General features: G+C 41.0%; 1 protein-coding gene across 3 annotated transcripts in view; it reads left to right on the plus strand.

The window, feature by feature from the left end:
* tln2a (talin 2a) overlaps positions 1-16013 on the plus strand; it is a 94683-nt gene extending 78670 nt beyond the window's left edge. For 2 of the 3 annotated variants that reach the window (XM_056371258.1, XM_056371267.1), the window contains exons 44-58: positions 1781-1882; positions 2474-2593; positions 2820-2966; positions 4062-4228; positions 5430-5613; positions 5791-5916; positions 7280-7396; positions 7637-7822; positions 8112-8219; positions 8762-8867; positions 9556-9680; positions 11855-12043; positions 12127-12309; positions 12532-12657; positions 13082-16013. In XM_056371258.1, coding sequence (XP_056227233.1) covers positions 1781-1882; positions 2474-2593; positions 2820-2966; positions 4062-4228; positions 5430-5613; positions 5791-5916; positions 7280-7396; positions 7637-7822; positions 8112-8219; positions 8762-8867; positions 9556-9680; positions 11855-12043; positions 12127-12309; positions 12532-12657; positions 13082-13210 — 2115 coding nt within the window. In that variant the 3' untranslated portion in view covers positions 13211-16013. The other variant, XM_056371272.1, reaches the window with a different exon arrangement.
* Positions 16014-17891: the final 1878 nt, after the last annotated feature.

Raw genomic sequence — 17891 nt, forward strand, 5'->3', positions numbered from 1 at the left:
TAATCCGTCCAGTGTATTCTGAGCCCTGCTCCAGGGTCTCCTCCCAGGTGGGCACCACTAAAAATTTCCAGATGAAAGTATTCATAAGGCATCCTGACCACGCGCCCAACTATAACTCGTCTGTTCACAGCTGATGATTATTCAATGCCTAGTTTACTCTTGGTAAATGTTTACTGGGTTTTTCTTTCACTGACATATGACCCAGCACCAGTTGGTGATTGATGATTGATTGATTGATTGATTGATTGATTGATTGATTGATTGATTGATTGATTGATTGACAGACAGCTCTATTCTGTATACATTTATGTTACAAGACAGAACAGCTGCGAATCTCATAATACTATCATTCACCTTTATACGAACGTGATCAAGACCCCCCTGTTGAGTCAAGTGTTCATCATAATTATCAAAATCTAGGTAAAGTGTATAGCAGAAAAGATCTTGTTTTGAGAAGGGCTACAGTGGCAGAAGGCAAATCGCTGGGAAGAAAACAAGAAGGATAAATTGTTTGAAAGTTGACAGTGAGCACAGGAAAACTGGCAGGGAGGCAAATGTTTTTCATCTTTATCCAGGATGTTCCAGGATTTATACAAGCGATCGTAATTTTCTAATCAAGAGTCCCATTTTTCTTCTTTTTTGATCCATCATATCCTGTTGCAGTGTGCGACATCTTGATTACAACCTTGGTGTCTCCTAAGCACCATTAAAAGTCACTGATTAACATATTAATACAAATCACAAGGCACCGAAGCAGAGGAAAGCTGACCATCAACACAGCCTCTCTCAGCCAGTGTGTTTCCAATTAACAGTCAGACTATTGGCAAACACATAAGGCGCGGAGCAAGAATAAGCCTTTTATCTCAGGTACAGACACAGAATGGCGTTAACTAATTACATCCCTCGTCGCCTTCCTTGGTGAGAATTATTGCAAAGGTGAAAAAGTGCCTCAGGTGTGGGTCACCAGAGGGAGCGGCATCTCTGCACCAAGTTTGTGTTGCATGTCATGAATAATTAATGAAAGCGGTTCACTGTGGGACTGCACGATGTGCACGTAGGTGTGTGTGTGTGTGTGTGTGTGTGTGTGTGTGTGTGTGTGTCACTCAGTGTGCACATGTTAGTAACTGATTTATAAGAGATAATCCTCTTCAAGCCATCGACATAATGGTCACTGTGGTTCGAGCAGAGGTGCCTTAAAGGCCTTTCTCTGCTGAACTGTTAGTCCCTTAGTCAAGACCGCAGATTCCAAAGTGTCATTTTACTCAGCAGGCGAAGCAAACATCATGTACTTGCGATATCACTGACTCTTTTCAGTACCAGCAACCTTTTTTCCCACGTCGTCATCTCTCTCATGTCCTCAGCGTTGCCACGGCACTCGGATGTGTTGAGCACAGTCTAATTTAGTCGAAATGCTCAAAAAATAATGTATGCACTGCAAGCTGGTGATCAGACGTTTTTGTAGTTGATGCTAGTTCGAAGCTGTAATTATAGAGTGGATTTGGTGGATAATTTATAATGAGTGTTTAGCATTCACGCTGAGTGTTTATTTGAATATAAAATTGCATTAACGTTGGTTCAACTGATGCCTGCACACCTGGCAGATAAACTATAATTGAAGGGTAGATTAGATTTAACATGTCACTGCAGCTAAAAAAGTCAATGATTGATTGTCTTCACGTTTGAAGATGTTTATACCTTTTTGTGAAGGACAAACCAATCACGCATAAAATGAGAATTGCTGTGCTGTTTTAATTGTGTGTGTTTTTGTGTCTTTCTTTAGCTGGATGAAGGTACACCGCCTGAACCTGAGGGCTCGTTTGTGGATTACCAGACCAGTATGGTGAAGTACTCTAAGGGTATTGCGGTCACTGCTCAGGAAATGGTAAATCTTCAAAATAACTGTTTACACTGTTGAACCGTTTAGGATATGTTTATTCACATTTTTTTTCAGAATTGTCATGTATAATCCAACCTGTGTATGATAAACCATATTTTCATGTTCTGTTTTATTTGCCACACTGGCTTGTGGAAGTGTAAAGGCCTGAATCATTTGCCTGTTGTTTGGTGCTAATTCACCATCTATATGTAAAATATTAAGTAGCCACCACCTGCCTAATAAGAGATCAGTTTCTCAACGTGACTTCACCATAGCATAACCAGTTAGATCCACATTTAGGATTAAGCAGTGACCTCTCACCTCACCCTACTTTGACTCCATGTGTGTGGTAAAAGTCATTTAAACAATAAGCAGGATGTGTGAATTTACTTCTGGATTCTTGAATTAGTTTTTATGCACATTGTGTCTTACAAAGAAACAGATTTGCTTGTTTTGTAGCAAAGTGCATTATTTGTTGAGGACTACCAAAATGTGTCTATACATCGGGACAAAAAATGCTTCCAGAGTTCGCAAACAACGAGCCTTAAAGTGAATCTGAGTGTTTGGATTGACAGTCGGGGTGGTTTTATCCCTCAGATGACAAAATCGGTGACGTGTCCAGACGAGCTGGGAGGGCTGGCCTCTCAGGTGACTGTGGACTACAGCCAGCTGGCTGTTCAGGGTCGACTGGCTGCTCACACAGCTGAGCCAGAGGAGGTGAGGAGGACCTGGGTGTCACTCAAAGATAGATCATCTGACCCATTATACAGCTCTGCTATGTTGTATCCTTTTCACTGCACTTTTTATTTTCTTTTTTTAGAGCACTACATACAGCTGCACGCATGTAGAAAATGATGTCATGGTGGAGTGGAGAAACATTTTCTGCATACACTTTTACAGGACATGATTTTATTTAGTTATGGCTGTGTTCTGTGTTATCCAGATCGGTTTCCAGATCAAGACTCGAGTGCAGGAGCTCGGGCACGGCTGCATCTTCCTGGTCCAGAAGGCTGGAGCTCTGCAGATCACCCCCTCTGACGGCTTCACCAAACGAGAGCTCATTGAATGTGCCCGTGCAGTCACAGAGAAGGTATGATTCTATCATCGGAGATCTGGCTCTGAATTTTGTTGTCTTTTATTTTTAGGAAATTTACACAGTTGTCTTAGTCATGTCTAATTTATTTATTTTTAACTACACTAACTCTATTATCTTCTACTATGTCTGTCACACAAATTGCGTTGTCATCTGCTGATCCACACCAATGCATCATCACATCGATTATTGATCATTGATTACATTTGATTAATCATGTTAATACCAAATCACTCAGGGCTGGAGGTTTTCCTGCTCAGCCTCATAGGATCCACACCAAAGTGTTGTTCACTGGAATAATAAAGACCCATTTTCAAGCTGTGTAGTTTACAACAATGACTCTGCTCTCATTGTATCAACAGTATAAGATGGTTATGGTGCTATAATTAATTTATATGGAATTAGAGCACTATTTATTAAAGCATTTTGGAAGAAAGCCTTTGCCATGGGCATGTTTATGCATCAAAGGGAAAATACATTATTCTACAGTCTGTTTTAATAATTCATGCTTAAGTATTGCACAGATCATATCCAGTCAGTCCGGCAACATCGCAAAGTCTGTGAAAGCAAACAAAAATTTCTCTCAAGGCAATAGTTGGAGTTATTCCTATGCTGAACATCTTTATAACAAGAAGGGAGCAGGTTTTCTCTGTGTAACATATCAGGCTTGTTCTGTTTTGAGTGTCAATTCTCTTTTTTTTTGTGTAGCAGTGAGAGTCCAGAAACGTCAGTTGATCAATTTCTGCTGCCTCTCAGGCATCTGCGAGGAAAACAAATTGAGTCGAAACCAGTTTGACATGTGCTCATTTCACTGAGTGACTGATGTTGTGCGTTGCTCTGCACCGGCGTGGTATTTTGCTGTTACAGCAGTTTTTTGAATCCTCTTGGGACCAGTGTGCCGGGCTTCTCAATGGAATGCATTGTTTATCATTTTCCAAGCATATCACAAAGAAGATGCAAGATGAAAGTATTCATCAGATTCTGCTGCTTTTTCCTGCTCTGTTTTGACCGCCAATAAAGGTGTGTTCATCTCCATATCTGCACATCCTCACCTGTCTGTTCATGCGCTGTCATGTCTGTTTGTGTCTCCAGGTGTCCTTGGTGCTCTCAGCCCTCCAGGCGGGCAACAAGGGCACACAGGCTTGCATCACAGCTGCCAGCGCAGTGTCTGGCATCATCGCCGATCTGGACACCACCATCATGTTTGCCTCTGCCGGCACACTCAACGCAGAGAATGATGAGTCCTTCGCTGACCACAGGTGAGAGCTGCTTGATTTTATGTTTCTGTTTACATATACAACTGTGCAAGACATCACTGAGTCTACTCTTACAAGACCCGACTGGAGTCTCAAATCCGCCCTCCAGTTATTTTTCCTCCAAAACTGACAGGATGACATATTAACTGGTGAACAGAGGAAGGAAATCTCTGGAGGTAGAAACCACAAATTACCCTCAGGGTTTGAAAGATGGAGGAAGTGTCACATCTCTTACTGTCCTCGCTCTTCGACTAAAGACTCCACTCGGAGGCAGAACTCCCAAAAAAAACAGCAAAGGATTTAGAAGTTAGAAATTATTGTGGTTATATTCTATGAGATTCCACACTTTTCCGAATCTAGTGTTTGAGTTGAGTTAAACTTGGCCTCGTTCTTTTTGAATGAATTGAGTTCAAAGAGACACTATGTCTAATGATCCAAGACAAGACTTGGCACATTACATGCTGCTATGACCAGAAATCATTAACGTAGATCCTTACGGGTAATTGTTAGTGAAATGGTACTGTACCTCACTGAAGAAATCATGAAAGCGCAAATGTAAAGAAGCGCTGTCAGGGCAGGATGAAAGGGAATGGAATCACTTTTTATCCCAATTAACGTCATTCAGCAGCCTCAAAAAATCAAAATTTGCAGGAGCTTCCTACAATTTTCCCTTGTCAGTTTTAGAAAAAAAATAAACCTGCAACTCATTACATAACCTCACCTATCCTCCTTGTGTTTGCACAAGCTTTGATGTACAAATGCCTTTGATATGAAAAGAGAAGTGTGCCAGTGTGCATCATTTCACGATGCGTATAATTCAAACACATTTACATTTTATTGTGCCTCCATGCCGGCAACAGCTGTGGCCAGAGGCATTATGTTTTCGCGTTATCCTTCATCGGGACATGGCGGTCAAAGGTCAAGGTCACTATGACCTCACAGAACACTTTTTCGGCGATAACTCAAGAATTCATATGCTAATTTCACACAAATGTCTTCTGGCCATTATCGAACGGTGTAACTCAGGATCAGAAGGGCAGATTGCAAGATTTCCTGCAGTGGGAGAATTACGGCAGGCAGTAATTCTAGTTTCTGCTGCAGTAAGACGTCTACAGTAGATCACAGCTTCAGCCAATGAAGGAATGTCCAACACTTTTGTCTTCCTCTCTTCCTTCTTTTTCTGCACCCTTGTTTTCTCTCTCAGGGAAAACATTTTGAAGACGGCCAAAGCTCTGGTCGAGGACACAAAGATGCTGGTGTCCGGTGCAGCTTCCGGTCAGGACAAGTTGGCGCAGGCCGCCCAGTCTTCTGCCAAAACCATTACCCAGCTCACAGATGTGGTCAAACTGGGAGCTGCCAGCATTGGCTCGGACGACCCTGAGACGCAGGTTAGCCGGTCCCATTTTTCTTCCCTCTCTTTTCGATCTGTCCTATATTCACTGCGCCTGTTATCACAAGAAATTATGGAAGAATGAGCCGTGAATGGCCGTAACCTTTCAGAGATTTGTCTCTTTTCCAGAATGTCCAGTGATAAATCGGTGTCTCTTTGCGTGTCCTTTCTCTAGGTGGTTCTGATAAATGCTGTCAAAGATGTGGCCAAGGCGCTGGCTGAGCTCATTAGTGCCACCAAGTGCGCCGCTGGCAAAGCAGCAGATGATCCATCTATGTACCAGCTGAAGAGCGCTGCCAAGGTGAGGGGATCAGGGAGTCTGCAATTCGCAAAACTATGTCATCTAATTTAAAGGCCTCCAGTGGGCCTGAATACAGTTTAATGTGGTGCACATGTCTTTTTAAAGAATGTTGGAGTTTCTTGGTATTTTATTCATCTAAGAAATCAAATCACTTCTTCTAATTTGTTATTTGTGTTATTTTCATTTTCTCAATAATGAAAATAGTCCTATTTTCTGTTGCCACTGATTTGAAAAAGGTCTATTAAAAATTCCAAATGAAAATATATATTCCCACGTGCTATATGTAAGTGTAGCAGACATCCTCCTCTTCCTCAGGCAGGGTCATTAATCAGCTACAGCACCCCTCCTGTCATCAAAAAAACCCTGTTCACACCATTTAAATAAACTCGGTAATGTAAATAGCCACTAAACGTTCAGGATAACAGGAAACTGAGATAGTTCTAACCCAGATAAATCAGCTGAATGCTTTTTCTCCAACACATAAAAACACAGTTCATAATGTGAACATGACACTGTCGACTGCTCATTATCACCTCAAGCTGTGAAGTGAAAAAGAATAAAAGTCAGTTTCACAGTCTGCGGCAGCACGCAGTGAGTCATGGAGTCTTTCAGATAATAACTACATGCCTCACATACAATTTTAGAGCATGAGGTAAAACACATCTTGTAAACCATTTGTAACATTTTAGCCTCAAGTCTTGATGTCTGTGGGTTTTCTGTGTGGTTGCTGTGTGCCCCCTATCTGTCAGTTTGATGTAGTACACCCTGAAAAAGTCCTGTGTAATGCTCTAATGCTCAGAGATTCTGCTATAACATTAATACTGAGCTTGCTTTCCCGTCAATATCTCTGAATGTGTTAGGTCGTTTGGTTATTGCAGCAAAAATAATGAACAGGAAGTCAGTATTGGATTAACATAGGATTTTTTTCCAGTGTCCTCAGGCCTGTGTTTAAAACAGACATTCCCACCTGTCTACTTTATCCATTAACAGTTTCTCTATTGATTTTGATTCATAAAATGCATGATACCACTCCTTAGTTGTTAACATTGTCATGGTAGTAAGTATAAATGCCAAGGGGATGGTTGACATGGTAACAAATCGTACAGTTAAACACCATAGCAACTGGTCACATCCTTAACAATCCTCTGTGGCCCTTTATGCTCCAGCAAAAGCAAACTCTCAGGGAATTAACGTGTGTTGATCTAACTTTTGGGTTAAGTTGATGATTTTAAAATGTTTTGATTTGTAAATGTTTTAGTGGCCCCGCCCTGTTGCTGTCTAAAAACACTTGTGTGGATGATCGCGCACATCTCATCAGTTTTTTTTTTTTTTCACGTTGTATATCCTGTACTCTTTCTGCCAGGTGATGGTGACCAACGTGACGTCCCTGCTGAAGACGGTCAAGGCGGTGGAGGACGAGGCCACTCGGGGCACTAGAGCCCTGGAGGCCACGATCGAGTGCATCAAACAGGAAATGGCGGTGAGGACAGGTGGAGGGCTAAGGATGTGCATAAATTACATCACCGGTATCACAAGGATTACGATGGATTAATGCTGATTTATGTCTTTGATTTAACTGATATTTTGGAAATTAATGAAAACATTAAGGGGCTGACACAGTTAGTTTTGTTACACTGAGGAGATGCAGCTTTTGTCTATCGCCCAATCACATTTGTCTACTGCCTGTCAAATGACGCACCACCGTCTTTGTCTCCCACAGCTGTTTCAGTCCAAGGATGCTCCCAACAAGACGACCACACCTGAGGAATTCATTCGCATGACTAAGGGCATCACCATGGCAACAGCTAAAGCAGTGGCTGCGGGGAACTCTGCCCGGCAGGAGGACATCATCCATACGGCCAACCTCAGCCGCAAAGCCATTTCAGACATGCTCAACACCTGCAAGGTTCTTGTTTTACCTTAGCAACAGAAAAGTGAATAAATGTCAAATGTCCTAATGTTGTTACATGATGTTTAACGTACTGTATGTATTTATGTATGTATGTATGTATGTATGTATGTATGTATGTATGTATGTAAGACAGAATGGGCTACTCACCTCGGCTATTCCCTAAAAAAAAAAAATCAAACCAGAGCTTAAATTTGGACCATTTCTCTCATTGTGTCTTCATGACTTGTAACTAATAAAAGTAAAGATTAATAATTCTGTTAATTCATGTGTTTCTGTCTTTCAGCAAGCAGCCTACCATCCTGAGGTCAATGAGGAGGTGAAAAACAGAGCACTGATGTACGGATCAGAGTGTACAACTGGATACATCGATCTGCTGGAACAAGTTCTACTGGTAGGTTGAACATTGTGTCAGTTTAGAGAGATTTTTCTTGTTCCTGTTTTTCGCTAGAATTCACATGTGAGATGATAAATGTTTGTGATGCATCGGTTATGCTCCTATAATAGTTTCAAATTTATAAAAAACTTGAAAATACACGCCGTATGAAATAGATAGTAGTAAACTTTAAAGTTGATTGTGCCATTCGCATAATGAAATATTGTAACACAAGATACCATGAATAATTTCAGACATGTTTCTCTTTAATTCAGCCTGACATATTTATTATCTTGGGAAATTCTGGGACATTAAGTTTAACAAAGTTTGTTGGGTTTGAAATATTCTCTCTGTTTGTGAGGGGTCTGGCAGAGTTTAAAGATGTAATTTAATTTGGATGTGTCTAAAATAATTTTTTTTTTTGTAATGCCATAATCCCCATGATTCTCATTAATTCAGTGAAAAACAACCAAAAGAATGTTGTCTCAGTTGTGCAGCATTTTTCAAGCACAAAAGTGTCTGTTTAATGTGTGTGTGTGTGTGTGTGTGTGTGTGTGTAGGTCCTGCAGAGGCCCACTGGAGAGCAGAAGCAGCAGCTGGCGGCTTGCTCCAAACGGGTGGCAGGAGCCGTCACAGAGCTCATCCAAACCGCTGAGGCCATGAAAGGTACACACACACACATACATACAGTGACACCACACTTCACACACTCGCTCCTTTTACAGTATGATATGTGATGAACTCAAATCTACAGCAGTAAGTGTTAACTTTTTTATTCATTTACTAATGAAGCTTCCAACAAAATCTCTCATTGTTTATAATCCCCAGTAGGAGACTGCTGCATCTATACAAGAATACATTTTTAATTTCCCATATAACAGAGAAACATTCCTTTAAACAAACTTTTGGTAATATTCCTGTCCCCCTTCTCTTGCCACAGATGGAGGTAAGTTAGCACTGTTTTCTGTACTGTGACTGATTTCACCAATTGTGAGCTGTTCAACACCTTCTCTCCTCAGCGCTAACACTGATTCATGTAATCTCATTGTGAAATTCAGCTGCTCTCAGGCTTCTCGCGTACATACAGCCAGCTCCATCTATCATGCTTTGTTTTATGTGCAATCTCATTTGAAATAAATCACTCCATCTTCATTGCAGTGAGTGGCAGTTTGTTGCCTCCATCAGCTATGCATGGGATGTGGTGATATGTGGCACTTTTTTTTTTCTGTGTGATCACGTTGTTGTTGCGAGGCATGTTCTGCTGACACCCTGCCTTGTGAAGTATTATTTTTTTTAAATCCCATTTTCACATTTGAATTTTAATCTTAATTTCACGTGTGCATGCGTGCCTCAGGTTCAGAGTGGGTGGACCCCGAGGACCCGACGGTGATTGCAGAAACGGAGCTGCTCGGAGCGGCGGCATCCATCGAAGCAGCAGCTAAGAAGCTGGAGCAGCTCAAACCCCGAGCCAAGCCCAAGGTGGGTGGCTACATGACTTAATAACTCACTGTGGGACTTTAACAGTGTATGGAGACATGAAAGAGGAGATAATTATGTCACCATACCGTTGTTCCTAAAAGAGTTGCAGTGAGATAAAGACAGTATGATACTTAATTCTGTTTCAGACTAAAGAAGAAAATAATGAAACCCCGTATCACAGGAAGTTATGACTTCCTGTGAGGCAGTGGTAGAGGAAGTAATCAGATACTTTTGTAAAAGTAGTAAGATCACCATGTAGAAATACTCAATTACAATTACTCAAGTAAAAGGCCTGCATTCAAAATTTTACATAAGTAAGAGTGGTAAAAGTAGATGGTAAAGTAGCAAAATATACTTAAATTATACAAAGTATAAGCACTAATTTTCCAAGATGATCTCCATTAAAGTGTTATATTATTATATATTTAATTAGGGAGTTATTGTTTTTAATGTACTGAGCTTATTTTAACTGCTTTATATACTGTTTATTTCCAGTGGAAATAAAGTACTTAAGTAAAAGTACCATTGCAGCAATGTAAAAAATATAAATAAAAGTCCTGCATGCAAACGTTCAGTCAAGTAAACGTAACAGAGGTATTATCTGCCAAATCTACTTAAAGTAACAAACATAAAAGCACTTGATGTCTGTGTATATATTACATTTACATTATTAGATATATTAGATATGTTTATTTTGTTGCACGTGGCAATGAATGACTGAATTAATATAATATTTATTGTATATTAACAATACACTTCAAAGGATAAGCCATTCAAACAGTTTTTGTGCTTTTTAGATTTTTTTGCTCAGATGTCTTTGAACTGTACAGTTTATACAGCAGTGCATGTTAGACAAATGTCCTCTGTAGCTAAGCCTTGAATCACAACTTGTACACCTGTATTGATGCCCTCTGCCTGTGTGTAAACCTCTCAGTTGTTTTTTATGGTTTATATTTAGTACCAGTGTTAATATTGGGAGTTCGTGTCATTTCACAGCAACAAAATGACACATTTTGTCGTGACATTCACAGAAAGGATGCTCTGTGTCTTGTGCTGTCTCCTCCCTGTTTACATATTCCCACCAATTGTTCTTTATCCTTGATTTACGGTCACATCCTCAGTCACTCACATTTTACCCACTTCATTGGCTATCCATGTCCATCAAAGTTTTACCTTTTTGATTTGTATCACTGTAGTTGATTGTTCAGGTGAAAACTCACTGAAAACCCACCTCCTCAACTGTGTATTATCCTCAGCCATATCCCCATCTTCCATACAACACATTTGCCATGTTTCCTCCTCCTCCTTCTTTGATCATCTATCCATCTGTGCTAGTTCTAGCTAAAGCCTGTCCCAGTATATCTCCTCTGGCTCCCAGTTAACCCCCCCCCCCTTCCCTCCCTGCCTGCCCCCACCACCGGAGGCCTTCTCTGCAGGGCTCTGTCTGATATGTTTGATATATTAGGTTGTTATTCAGTCCCAACTATATATCAAACATATTGCTACAGTGTCCCGCTCTGTCTACAGACTTGTGGTGTGAATGTGCTTGTGCATGAAAGAGAGCGTGCGTGCCTCTCTGTGTGTGTGTGTGTGTGTGTGTGTGTGTGTGTGTGTGTGTGTGTGTGTGTGTGTGTGTGTGTGTGTGTGTGTGCGTGCGTATGCGTGTGTGCGTGCGTGCGTGCGTATGCGTGTGTGTGTGTGTGTTTTAAACTAGCTGACTTGAGTATGACTGGATGTGTAACACTGACAGATAATCTTCATGCAGCGTGTTGTTTCTTCTTCAGTTGCATCTAGCTCCTCATCAGCTGTTGCAGTTTAATAAGATGCTTTGTTTCTGGCTGTGTCAGGTTTTTGGGAGTTATATTTGTTTCTCTGTTAGTCACTAAGTTGTAACTTTTTCCACCACAAACGAAGTCCCATTTAAAAATGTGTCAATGAGAAGTGGTGAATCAAATTATTTTCCTTTCAATGCAAAAGAAAATTGAGTAATAAATTCAAAGTTTATTGGACTGTGGTGACAGTGACAAATACTGTAGATTGAGTCGACCAGGGTCGCATTTAGGAGTGATTGAACTTGGTGTTGGGCTTTAAATACTAGTACCACTGACAGGTACAAACTTTAGCCTAGTGAAGGACCCCACCTCACCTGACTTATTGGTCTTCTCCTCCCTCAGCAAGCAGATGAGACGCTGAACTTTGAGGAGCAGATCCTGGAGGCAGCCAAGTCCATCGCTGCAGCCACCAGTGCTTTGGTCAAATCAGCCTCAGCTGCCCAGAGAGAGCTGGTGGCTCAGGGCAAAGTGGGCTCCATCCCTGCTAATGCTGTGGACGATGGGCAGTGGTCCCAGGGACTCATCTCTGCTGTAAGTATCAAGGACCGTTTAATGCGGGTTACAGTCTGAGGTGCAATTTTTGCAAACGAAACGACTCTAATTTTCTCTCCCAGGCACGTATGGTAGCAGCAGCGACCAGCAACCTTTGCGAGGCAGCCAACGCCTCAGTTCAGGGCCACGCCAGCGAAGAGAAGCTCATCTCTTCAGCCAAACAGGTGGCGGCCTCCACTGCCCAGCTGCTGGTGGCCTGTAAGGTGAAGGCAGACCAGGACTCAGAGGCCATGAGGAGACTTCAGGTACCATTAAGACACAGTCCAAACTAGACCACAGTTTTGTTTGTTGGATCCTCCCTCATATAGAAATGCCCATGTTCACTAGCTTTTACTACAATCTTTTACATAGCTGCACAACTTCATTAATAATCATCTAATCATATAATAATCATCTAAAGTCATATTTGCTTTTTCATGCTGCTATTAGCTGTCTTTCTCAATGGCTCTCCCCCCTCACCCCCATAGATTGCTGGGAATGCTGTGAAGAAGGCATCAGACAACTTGGTGCGGGCAGCCCAGAAGGCAGCATTTGACAAATCAGATGAAGACAATGTGGTGGTCAAGACAAAGTTTGTGGGTGGAATCGCACAGGTAAGAATGTCGGGCAGGATTAAATATTATGACGACCCTCTCTTGTCTAAGTAGGGAGGTTAGTGCTGGTGTTTTATCAGGCGTAAAACCGGAAGCACAAGTCAATTTCAATCTTATTAACCACCATCTTTACCATCTACAGCCGCGCGTGCCTTCCTGTGTCGACCATTTCTCATAATGATAATTTTTACCTTCCTAACCCGACTGGGAAACTGTGACTTTGAAAACATGCGATTCTGTGTAAAGTTATAAATATAGTACTGTGCACAATGATTGAAAATAACAGACACACCAACCATAAAGGAGGCATTGAGAAATGATGATATTCACCATAAGCGGACTAAAAAGTGGAATGAATGAGTTTTGGAAAATTTCATCTTCATTCGCTATCTAAAATTGCTACATTGTTTGTGTTTCCGTCCAGATTATCGCAGCCCAGGAGGAGATGCTGAGGAAGGAGAGAGAGCTGGAAGAAGCCAGGAAGAAGCTGGCTCAGATCAGGCAGCAGCAGTACAAGTTCCTGCCCAGCGAACTGCGAGAGGACAACAACTAACTATTCAAACTCACCGTCACTGCTGCACACTCTTGAAGCAGTGTGAAGAGCACATATGTGTTTGTGTGCAGATTTGCGTCCTTTTTCATGGCACGCTTGAACAGGTATGTGGCCTACAGCGACTTCAGATATGTTGTGACTGATTTTAACAAACCAGTGAAGCCCAGGTCTGCAGTGAACACCGTTGACGGAGTCCACATCACACGGGGAAGATCTTAAAGTCAGCAACTAGCAAGTTTGAAATACTACTGTGTGGAACTGACTACTTTCTGAAAGCAACATAAAGATTGTGGTGATTTAGCCTGAAGAACTGCTTTTTTTGTCCTCATGTATAGCATAACTACTTTGACTGATGTAACCTGAACCAGAATGTGACATGCTGAGGACGGTACAGCTCATACACTCTCATGTTCGTCCATAAGCTACAGTTTCTGTATTTTGTTTTACAATTTTCAGCTCTAGTTCATAAACTTTTAAGATGAAGAATTGATTGTATTGCCGTTAATTTCATATAGCAGCCGTTTAACTGCAACATCACTCAGAGAGCAAGGAGATTTCAGCTCGGTACTCTGATATTGTATGAATGTTGGCCTTTATGCTCCAATTTGGCACCTTAATATCTGTTTAAACCATGTAAATCACATGACTGTGGTCCGTCTAGACTTTAACTAAGTGGTCATTAACCCTAATATGAAGGAAGGAAGGATTTAGCATATTGGTGTTTTCTGGACCATACTGTAAATTTCAATACTGGAGAGTTGTTTTTGGGAATCGTCCGTTAATGTGGACAGCGATATAAGCATCTCATCTTTCTTACTTGTCATTTTATGCCGATATTGATGGGGTCTACATGCACAATGTCTTTTTTTTTTTCTTTTTTTTTTAAAGATGCAACAAATTCTACATGTTTTGTCTACGCCCGTGAATATACAGTCGATGTCATCGTGTGCAGCCAAATTACGTTACCATGTGAATGCTTCTCCACAGGGGAAGACACACACCTGGAAGCCACCGTAGGCTCCCAGGTATGTGTCTTCCAGTCAGATATATCTTCCCAAATCCCAAATCTTTTTTTAAAATTCCGTATCATGTCAGGTAGTGAGACAAACAGTATAACCACAATTTGATCATGATGCAATAATGTGGTTGGTGCTTAAGGGGGCAGTATTGGTTTCCCTTACACCTTGCAAACTCAAAGTAATAATGTAGGAGAGTATATTGTATAATTGAGTGCTTATTTTATTTTTAAGGATGGAGTATGTGTTTAGAATAATTGGCTACAACATCATGCAAATTAAGAATACCTGTAAATACCTCAGACCTCTTGAATCAGTTGAATGCCATGCAGTGCCGCTTCTATGCGCTGTGTGCTTCGTCTGATGGTGACTGCTCCCAGCAGATACACACTTTGGCCCCTCCATTGATTATTTTCTCTCCCGTTGTTACAAAGTGATTACAGACTCCTATAATTTTTTCCAGCAATACTCAATCACTGCCAGGGATTGATTAGAGTCAGTTCACCTCCAATTCCTTAAATTCAGGATGCATCTGAAAATACCTTAGCAATAAGCTAATTCTAACAAATACAGTCTTGTGAGAATTGAGGTTAAAATAAGTGAATTGAAAGTGAAGTGACTGCAACACTGATCACTGCAGTTCAATCTTTCTCCTCTCTTTTCTGTCCGTCAGTCTCTGAATTGAAGGGTGCTCTGTGTGTTACTGAATATACTACTTATACTTGCTGCAATAGACGAACCTTTTTGTTTAATGAGTTTGATTGTAGTGCGTTTGGTTCCCTTGTCTTACTATACTATACGGGCTGTGTTTCATTATTAAAAAGGACAGTATATTGTAAGATTAGGTCCTTCTGTGAAAATGCATGGCTTCGCGCTTCACTTTCATCTCTTTGTTTATACAGCGACGAGAGTCAAACTTTTAAGGATGCAATGAGTGATTCTGACCTCCACAGACAGACAGTATACCATAGCAAACAGCTAAAGACAGACTGAATTCACAAGTGTTTTCTGGCATTGTATTTTACGTGTGAGTGGGTTGGGGTGGGGTCCACTGCTCATCAGTCAAGTCTGTAGTGTTTATTATTAGTGCCTTAGTCCGTAGCCCATACAGTGTCTGGTCTGCCTGAGTGACAGCTTCACCTCATCAGTCAGTAGAAGGTACTGGAGAAGCAATTTGTTCGGGAATGTAGGTTCATGTCCGTGGGTTTTCTAACTTTTGTTGTCCCACTTGTCAACGTAGCTTTCCTCTTTAAGCGCTGAACCAACTGCAGCCCCCTTTATTTTTCTCTTTTCCTCTCTCTTGCCACATGTAAGGCCTTTGGGGGGGGAACTGTCCGCCAGTCATAAAATGTGTTGCCGTTTAAAATGTACCATGAGTATGTATATTATATATATGAACACATTTTTGTACTGCATTCCATGGGCATCTACCACAGTACTTCTAAACTACGACAGATTCAGGTCTGTCACCTGCTTTATTGTATGTTATGAAGTCACTACAATTTTATGGGTGGGCTTATTTTTTCTCATGCTTTTAAGCCTCTGTGAAAGATAAATGTGATAAGAACATTTCGATATATCTGTCACCATTAAGATGTCGTGATGCATTTCAATGATGTGGAGTATTTGAAGTGTTCTGTATGTTTTGTTTTTTTTCTCCCTTAACAGAAATAAAATTATGAAGTTACTACAGTAAAGATGAGCGATAACATACAATATAAAAGATATTTATCTGGCCTCAATAAAATTATTTTTTGTATTCACTGAAAATAAAGCATTTCGATGGAGCTAAGTGTGTCAGATTACTTCTTGTGGTTATTTTGCACACTGAAGTGTGTGTGAGCATTTTACACTTACATTTGTCATCCTTACTTTTTGGGTTTATCAAATTTCAGACCAGCATTGGCCCAATCCATTATAGAAATGAACCAGTGCTGCATCCAACCTGCTTTGAAGAGCATTGGGGGGGGGGGGGGGACTTTCTCTAAAGCACATAAATTAATAATTAATTTATCCAGCTAGACATATCACCCGTTCATCACATTTGGGACCTCAGGAGTAGTTACAGTTGAGGACACCTCCAGGATACTATCATCAAGTATACTTGATACATACTTGTTACTGGTAAGTTATTTGGAGCGCGCACATCCCTCCCAAGCTCAAATATCTGTAAACACAACTACCACTGAGGACACCAGGGTCATGACCTCAGTATTTTCTGTGTAAATTTGTGGGTTTTCAGCAACCTGCGGTCAGTTTACATTCTATGATTGGAAGACTTACACGTCTTTGTGATTTCACAGGCTGATTCTTGTACATTTAGATTCTATTTACTTCAATTTGACTCACTAGGGCTGGGTATCAAATCACTGCCAACTCAATACCTGGCTCTGGGAGAAAATATCTGATTGAAGAATTGTTGAACAAGATGAAGAAACGAACTAAGATTCACTCTTCAAAGAATATTGAACACTTTGCTGAATGAATAAAATATGAACCATCCAGTTCTCCATATCTGTCTTTTTCTCTCGTGATGTTTCATCAGCAGCACTGACAGGGTGCAGAACCACCACTAACTTCTCCAGTCCAAGTGAATAACAGAGAGGTGAGTTCTGGCAAACGAACAAGGTCTCTTTAAGTGTCTGTGTCAGTTTAGTGTCAGGACGAGATGGCATTTCTGAGTCAGCACTAAACCTGAAGCTATATTGAGTCCAGGCTGAGACCTGTGCTAAATTTGTCCGGCACTAAAATTTGAGGAGGCAATGTCAATTACGGTGGCACAGCTGCTCCCAGCACTGCTTTTAAACTTGGAATCCATTTTCTGACATTTTGTCATGAAGATGGTTTTCAATTGTACTACTGCATATGTTTTTCCAAGTTACAAATCTAAATGGTCCAGTGACCGTGGACTAGCATTTTCCTGTTACTATTGTATCTGGCCTGTAACAAGAGGCCCTGTTATACTAACTTGGCTGGGGGGGGGGGGCAGCAAAAACCCTGCTGAGGGCTTTGAATTTAATGTGGACAAGCAGCTGATAGAAGACAGCTCATCCATTATTTTTATGTCCTAAATCTAATTATAATAAAAGTCAGAAAGCGGATACAGTTACTGATGACTGCAGCATGCCACACAGTGAGGTTATCCACTGAAGACAGTTAAATACAATATAAGATTACCTGTCCAGCCACAAACACCTCCTTGATTTCTTTCTCCTCAGTCACTTGTACCCACAGTCACCGCTCAATCTTCTGTCATTTCTTTTGAATAAAAACATCAGCGGCACATCAGGTTTTTGTTGTTGCTGCGTTACTCTGCTGACAGAAAATAACACTCCAGTGACATACTGTAACAAGCACTGTGCGCAGAGGCTCAACACACTCATCATGTTGATGTTTTAAAATGACCTCACACATGAACTCTGCACATCTGAACCGGTATGACGAGCTTGGTTGAATCACTGCAAGAGAAGTTTGACTCAGAAGGACTGAGTGGAACACCAACATTATTCTCCTCCATACTTTTAATTACTGAGGAGGAAGTGAGAGATTCCAGTCTGGACATTAACAATGAAATCATCACTCTACACCCACTTTTTGTCTGCATACCCAGCTTCCTCAATACATCTATAATGAAATGTTCAAATGGCACTGACTTCTATTTGAGT

The sequence above is a fragment of the Seriola aureovittata genome, chromosome 1 (assembly GCF_021018895.1).
Source record: "Seriola aureovittata isolate HTS-2021-v1 ecotype China chromosome 1, ASM2101889v1, whole genome shotgun sequence".
Classification (NCBI taxonomy): Eukaryota; Metazoa; Chordata; class Actinopteri; order Carangiformes; family Carangidae; genus Seriola; species Seriola aureovittata.